The 7,511-nt window shown below is 40.9% G+C and overlaps 1 protein-coding gene across 3 annotated transcripts; it reads right to left on the reverse strand.

Annotated features, from left to right (window-relative positions):
- Positions 1-441: 441 nt before the first annotated feature.
- On the reverse strand, positions 442-6,030 carry LOC112277049 (uncharacterized). 3 transcript variants are annotated; one of them, XM_024509020.3, is made up of 11 exons: positions 5,674-6,030; positions 4,229-4,858; positions 3,930-4,014; positions 3,464-3,730; positions 3,007-3,309; positions 2,599-2,703; positions 2,340-2,439; positions 1,857-2,179; positions 1,260-1,445; positions 931-1,059; positions 442-676 (listed from the first exon to the last, which is right to left on the reverse strand). In XM_024509020.3, exons 2-11 carry the CDS (start codon positions 4,780-4,782, stop codon positions 479-481), a joined length of 2,250 nt encoding a protein of 749 aa, XP_024364788.1. In that variant the 5' UTR covers positions 4,783-4,858; positions 5,674-6,030; the 3' UTR covers positions 442-478. The 3 variants fall into 3 exon arrangements, with proteins under 3 accessions (XP_024364788.1, XP_090103018.1, XP_024364787.1); XM_090246892.1 differs by having other exon boundaries at positions 4,229-4,939; positions 5,674-5,933; XM_024509019.3 differs by lacking the exon at positions 5,674-6,030 and having other exon boundaries at positions 4,229-4,982.
- Positions 6,031-7,511: the final 1,481 nt, after the last annotated feature.

Below are 7,511 nucleotides of genomic sequence, written 5' to 3' on the forward strand. Positions count from 1 at the left end.
CAGTAGGTGAGTAGGTGGGTCAAGCGCTATTGCCGGCATGATCCTGTCATTGCACGCTTCTAAATCGACTACTTCTAGGAGTTCAGTACTTTGGGCATGTGATTCCCATCGGTTAATGAAACGGTGTTCAATCACACCTATAACAAATTGGTGGTTTTGTAGACGTCGACTTTGGCGCTCCGGTGGATTCGGCTGCCCTCATGTACTAAGAGTTGTTCGGACTGTTGGAATGAGCTGTGATGAAAGAGAGAATTTTCTGTAGAGGTATTTCACGCGAAAAATGGTTGCTAAGGGAGCACCACTGAAGCAATAGGCAGCACCTTGTCTTCGTTTCAAATTCAACGACACTGAAGCTTGTAACTTGAACGAAGGTCCGATGCAGAGTGTTCATAAATTGGATATGACAACACCAATTATGTACGTGACACATGGAAGCAAATGTGGGAAGCGAAAAGGGCAATGAATAAATTGTAATTAACTAGAGAGAAGAAACAGACTTCGTGAAATCGCCGAGCATATCGACACCTTTGTCAGACTCAGAGACCTGTTTCAAGAGCTCTAAGTAGGTGGCAGCACTTGCTGTCACGCCTGCATCTTTGAGCTCTTCCAACAGTTGCAACAACTTTTCATATTCTCCTAGAGAGACGTACTTCTGCAGCACGAGGTCCCACGTTTTCTGCACAGTCCGAAACCAACACTCAGTGGCTAGTAAGTTTCCCATGCACCAAATAATTTCATGAAAGCATACAAGAGTGCGGTAATAAAGGGGAGCTACTAAAGGAAGATCTTAGGCATTAACGCAAGTGCAATGACCAGTTCGAGATCAACCACCAGAGAATACGGTTCTAGCTGTGTTCACCTGAAGTGGCAACACTAAAAGCATGAATAAGAAACCAACATTCTGAACCTCACTTCCTCGAAGAGACTTACTTGGGAGGGTTGTTGCCCGGTGGTCTGCATCAAATGAAGAGCATCCTTGACGACGTCCATCTGTCCCGTTTCTACCAATGCTTCTACTAACCTCTCCATCACGCTATACGACAGGGCGATTCCTGTAGCCTGCCATGATAAATACCAAGTGGATGATTAGTACTGAAACGTGTGTAGCCAAAGCCAACGAGCATAACTGGTGGAGACGAACTGCGAGTGACATTATCTCATGTAGACGAGACGAATCTAGTATATCCCTCTTAAGGAAGGAACGGTCGACAATAATCCAGACGACATACAAAACAGTGAGTTGTGGCCACAATACTCACCTTCAAATAAGGAAAATAAGCTAGCACGACATCAATCCGGTTATGTTCGATACATCCTAACATGATAGTTTGTAGGGATAAATTAGTCGGCGTGATCCCTCGTTGCTTCATTGCTTCCAAAGCTTCAAACATTTCTTCCATCTTGCCATTCTTCACATATCCTTGAAACAGTGCGTTGTAAGTTGCCTGCATGACATCACAAACGTAAACACGTCAAGTAAATTCCTAATAAACTGAGTGAATCCTCTTCAGGATGGGATTGATGTCATCTTTCAAATAATAGCTATCCTATACAACAGCTTGAGATTATTGTATTACAAACTGAAGACCTCTACAACAAGAATAATCGAATTTGATAATGCATGAAAAAGAAATCCCTGACACCACGACAGGTCAATCGCACAAGTTTCTTATAATCCCTCTTCGAGCTCGAAAGATTCGACCTATCATAGAGTGAGCTTAGGAATTGACTACGCCTGGTGCGATCAATCACAAAAAGGAGAAAAAAAAAATAATAATAATAATAATAACAATAATAATAATCATATCACAAAGAAGTGACAATCCCGATCAACACAGCACAGAATGACTGCACACCTCGTTCGGCCGATGTCCCCTGGTTTCCATATCCTCCAAGGTCTTCAATGCTAAATCACCCAAGTCCTCTTTAGCGAAGTACCCAATAAGAATGTTGAATGTACCACGATCTGAACCACAACCCTCAGCATCCATTTTCTTGAGGACGGCTGTGACCCCATCCATGTACCCAGCGTTACAGTACACTTTCAACAAGGTGTTGAACAGCAGAATGTCACATTCTCCATTCTGCCCTTTCTCGATCTGATCCACCAGTTTCAGAACACCGTCCATTTCTCCCAGTTTGGCGTAGGCAGAGATCAATATACTATATCCTACACTACCTGCACATAAACAATCAACAAACTTAGACACGTACCCCACCACCCGTAACTACAAAGTGAGCCTGACAAATCTAAAAGTTGCATGAGCATGTAAACTACCACAAACATATAAAAAATAGTCAAACTTGGTCATGTAATCTGTCACTCGTGTGGCCTGTACCTGGTTTCATTCCCTGTGCAATCATCGAATCAAAAGTTTCTTGTGCTTCCTTGAGCATGTCTGACTTGGCATACGCATCCATCATGGAGCAAAATGAGACCTGAAGACCACGTAATCTTCAAATTCAGACTTGTTTCACAGTTTTTCATGCCCACTGCAACTTCTTCTTTATTACAGCCAGCACACTCACATTCCATAACTTACACAATATGAACGTATCAACTGGTCGTAAAAATCGACAAAAAGGTGAGTTACAAACCATGTCACGCTGCAAACCCTCAGCTTCAATTCTATCAAAAACTTCACGGGCTTTGCTAGGCATTTGACAATTGGCATACGCGTTCATCAGTGAGTTATACACCACCTGCATAAGAGAGCCACACAAACTCTCCAATCAGTGACACTTATAACAACTCATATCATGTTATTAATTCATTAAATATGAACGTCACCACCTATATATAAAAGGATATTAATTGAGAAAGAACAGGAGGTTGCCTACTCTGAAGTGCATTCTGTAAATCTGGTGTTTTTTAATAGTTTTCGACGGATTTATTAAAAAATTCGTGTAGTGTGTGAATCCCTCGATTTAAAAACTTAAACCAGTTATGTTATAACTTTTGTCTGAAAGAATCCAGATTTCTGTGAGTAGGAAAAGACGAAGTACCAAATTTGGGGTAAGCCCAGCCGCTCGAATCGCTTCAAGCACACGTTCAGCTTGTTGATATTTCCCTCTGCTAGCATAAGCGTTGAGTAAAGAACTATAGTGGAAGAGGTTGGGAGTAAATCCAGCATCACACATTTCCTGAAATGTTGCTTGCGCTTCCCTGTCCAAACCTTGTGATGCGCAGACATTCATCATGGCCCCGTAGATAACCGCATCTTGGGTGAGACCGCTAGCTTTGATATCCTCTATAAGGGCTAAAGCCTTGGAGTAACCGTCTCGGGTTTTCGCACACCCAGCAATAACCTGCAAGAGATACCGAAAATTCCTCACATGAACTGGGAATTTGTATCCTCAATTTTGAAAAAAGTGTGGATAATTTAAAATATTAAGCCAAAACACATATCGTTACGCAGTGATTGAAGTACTAAATAAAGGAAAGTACAAATCCCAAACCTACCGTGCTGTACGTTACAGTGTCAGGTTGAAGGCCCTCCTTCTTAAGTTGCTCAAACAGACGGAATGCTTTATCAATTTTACCATTATATATCATAGTACTCAATATCGAGTTGCAAACGAAAACGTTCTTGCGCACTTCGCTGTCTAGAGGCAGTTCGTTAAACACGCGGATTGCCTTCCTTGATTGACCAGACTTGCCAAGTACAGAGAAATAACTTGTGTAGGTTGGAGGTGAAAGTTTATTGTTCTCTTTCATGTACTCGAACACCTGAAAATAGATAAAGAAAGAAAGAGAGAGGGAAAGAAAGACAGTGATCAATGGCAGACAAAAACCGCACATTACGAACTACAATCTCGTGTGCTAGACAAAATGTCCATTGTATTGTTCCGTCATATAGATCACATCATGCTGCTTAAATTCCAAACGAGAAGCAGTTTGTAACATTCTAGAATAGAAAGACACATACCGCGCATGCGTCCCTCCATTGTTTCATTTTCGCAAACCGTCGGAGTACAGAATTCAGGTCCATGATCTCCAAGCTGTCGCCCACCCTGTCGAAGAATCACCATGGTTCAAAAGTGCCCTCACATCCTCCTCGAACAGTATGCTAAGAGATGAATACTACAGATGTTACTTGCAAACTGAAGCCTCTTTCAAACTCAAGCAAGAAGGATGTGCTCTGACTTGCGTGGCAAATTAAACGAGACACAAACGGCGTTAAAGATTCCAACACAGATAAGTATTGCAGGGTGAAATGTAACTCACTCGCGAAGAGTAGCAGCCACATCGTCAGCGGACTGCAGAGTTTCCATGGCAAGCCGACGCTCCGACCACAAAGCTGCTCCAGCCTTACTCTTCCGATTGGGGCTAACCCATATATACTTCTCCTGTAGCCCCTTCCTCTCAGCGTCACTCAAAGCAACCGTAGCAGGAGCCCTACTGTCAGGTTTTTTCCACACATCCCTCGCTGTTCTTGGAGCATACCTCTGGTAATACTTCTTCTCCTGAGAGTCGTCGAATTCATCTCTATAATTTACCCTGGTATTTGACGAACTTAAGCTGTCCCTATCCTGACCTAAAAGCCTATCTTGTGAGGAACCGTCGTACTTGTTCGTATCCTCGGAGAGTTGGGGTTCTTGAGAATTTGACAAAGAAACATTGGGAAGAGCCTCGAGAGCATCAATCTCTCCTCGTGGCAACGCCCTTGTCTTGCGCAGTGGTAGCGACGTGACGGACGACAATGCAAATTCGGACGGGGTTGGTATACGAGTGCCGAGGAAGGTCTGGGGAATTAAATGCAACGCCATGCTTTGAAGCATGGTCCCCCTGTTACTGAACTTTGTTACGAAGGCCTTTTTCCTCCTCCTCCTCCTCCTCCTCCGCCCCTTGACCAGCCTGCAGAGGATTCCATACATTCGTCACTGAACCCTTGATAAACCCTTAAATTTTCTCCGAGTCTGTACAGTGAGACGCTGCCTGAGCAGAACAGATAGAAAATCATCTGAGTGAAACTAAGCCCAGCAGCCATTAGTCCATTCGACTCCACTAAATTACAGTTCCGTGATTGTAAGTTGCAACAGCATTCCGCGCTCACGTTCCAAAAAAGAAAAAAAAAAAAAAAAAAAAAAGAGAAAGAGAAAGAGAAAGAGAAAGAAAAAAGAGATAAAATCATCCAGTTGATTACTTATATCACTCCCGTGGTACCAAAACAAAGACGAATCAAATACTGAAAATGAAGGACAAATCCAAGAAACTACGTAAAAACGAGAATGCCGAATTCAGCAGAATCACAAATACAAGCCAGACACAGGCAGAGCAAGGCAATCATACACCTAGTAAGCCGAGAAAGCGCACTACTCTCAAAAAGACAAACAACGCCTGGAAAACCTCGACACACACTAAAGATGCATCACATTCTCAACCAATTCTGCTGCATAATCACTGCGGACTGAGTAACAAACAACCTCAAAGATAAAAACACACTCTCAAAACCACAACTAAGAGGAAAAAACCAAAAACCAAAAACCAAAAAATACCAAAAAATACCAAAACAATTCCGGCACAATGTGATAGGTCATGATCAAAACCCACCACAAAAAAACTCCTCTCAAACTCATCCCCCGACTTTTCAATTCCAAAAATAACTCACCAACACGCCCCACTACTTATCCAACACCCACGTCGACGCCATTCTGGCGAACCAATCTTACCGTCGCAAGACGAAGCGACAGAGCTGGAACTCTCAAGCTCCCCTCCCTCCCTCACTCACTCCCTCACTCACTCATTCACTCACTCACTCCTTCACTCACTCACACCCCCTCCTACTCCTCCTCAACGTCAAGCTTCAAATTCTGCGTCGGTGAGGCATGTCGCGATGCATGCACGAGCCTGAAGCATGGTAGGGAAACACCACCACCACCACCAATTGGGAGGGAGGGATGTGCATTCGGAATTGAGAAAGAGTGAGTGAAGTGAAGTGTGGAATTGTGATTGTGAGAGAGTGAGAGAGAGAGCCTTCAATTGCAGCAGCAATTGAGACGACGCCGAACCTGGGCTGGGCTTCGAGCACGGAGAAAGGCGCTCTTTGCTCCACTGAACTGGATAACTCCCCCCCCCTCCCTCGCCTTCGACCGTGAGGTCTTCTAAGACCATGCGTGTTGCTCGACCGTGGGGCTCGGTCTTCGGATTCGCTGTGATGCTCCCCTACTACCGTGGTGCCTTGCCCGTGGAACTGGCTTGCAGGGAGGTGGTTATGCGTTTGGTGTTGCGTAGAATGCTAGAATTGTCTCGCTCATGTAGATTTTATATTAAAAATTGCGTGTTTTTTATTAGATTTTTTATTTTGAATAAATTATTATTATTATTGAGAAGGATGGGTTTTGAGGTGAGAGAATAGGGCAAACAATGAAGAGATAAAGGGATACAAACAAGATAGATGTGCATTAGCCTTTTCATTGGTTGCAATTTTATTTTTGTTTTTAATTCATAATAGTGTTGATTATTTTTTGTGAGATGTTTGTAACTTAGGAGTGATATTTGTGCTTAATGATCTAAAATGGAAGAGTGTCACTTAGAGTTCATAAAAGATCTTCTAAGAATAAGTGATAGTTGATTGTTAGTTGCATATAAGTTTATAAGAGATATTTTTAAGGTGGTTTTTGTTTCTAGATGTTTGAATTCTTGCTAGCATACAATACAACATATAAAAAATCTTACATAAATTTTATGGTGCTTACATAATTAATAGTTTTATAGTTTTATCTAATAGAATATAAAATTATAAAATAGATCAATTATGAATTTAATTATGTTTTAGGTTTCGAAAAAACATAAACAAAATTTTTATATAGAGATTTTATTTTTTAAGTAACTTATGCTTTAATAAAACTATAAAAATTAATTTGTAAATTTTATTGAGACATTTATAACTAACATGAGTTTTAATAATTTTAGGGGTACTTAAAATTTTTAACTTATTAAGTTCTATATGGTTATCAAAATAATTTTAATGTGTATGTCTATTCATTTTACAATTTAATAATCATACCATATGTCAAAGACATGAACTAAAAGATGATGCATAAACTAATGAAATTCGTGTAAAAAAAAAAGTGACAAAATAGAGATAAGGAAGTACATGTATTAAAAGAAATTAGAAAGACTTATTGCCAAAAGACAAGAAAACTTGAGACTCTTGAAACTAGACTAAAAGCAAGAAAGGAGTTGACAAGACTGAAGATGGCTTTACTCTTGTCTCTATATTTACTATTTAATTAGGGGCTATGTGGCGATATTCTATAGGACCTCCAATATGTGTTGACTTTATAAAACACATGCCTTGACTTACAAGGCAAGTTTTTCTACATGTGAGCTACATAGTTAGCTTGGTCTTTAAGCTAACAAAATGTGAGGTACATGGCCAACTTGTTGACCATGTTTCTAATTCAAAAAGTCAATTAAAGACACCTATAAAGACAAAGTAGTATCTATAAAGCTTCTAGGAAGCTTCTATAGAAGATATTATAGAATTAACTTGCATTTACTTACT

This window comes from Physcomitrium patens, chromosome 24 (assembly GCF_059467195.1).
Source record: "Physcomitrium patens ecotype Gransden chromosome 24, ASM5946719v1, whole genome shotgun sequence".
NCBI lineage: Eukaryota > Viridiplantae > Streptophyta > Bryopsida > Funariales > Funariaceae > Physcomitrium > Physcomitrium patens.

Coding starts and splice junctions, on each gene's coding strand:
- LOC112277049 (XM_090246892.1), bottom strand. CDS start 4,878: ATGTATGGAATCCTCTGCAGGCTGGTCAAGGGGCGGAGGAGGAGGAGG. Junction 2,440..2,598: donor AGGGTTTGCAGCGTGACATG/GTTTGTAACTCA, acceptor CGTGGTCTTCAG/GTCTCATTTTGCTCCATGAT. Junction 1,446..1,856: donor GGGGACATCGGCCGAACGAG/GTGTGCAGTCAT, acceptor GATGTCATGCAG/GCAACTTACAACGCACTGTT.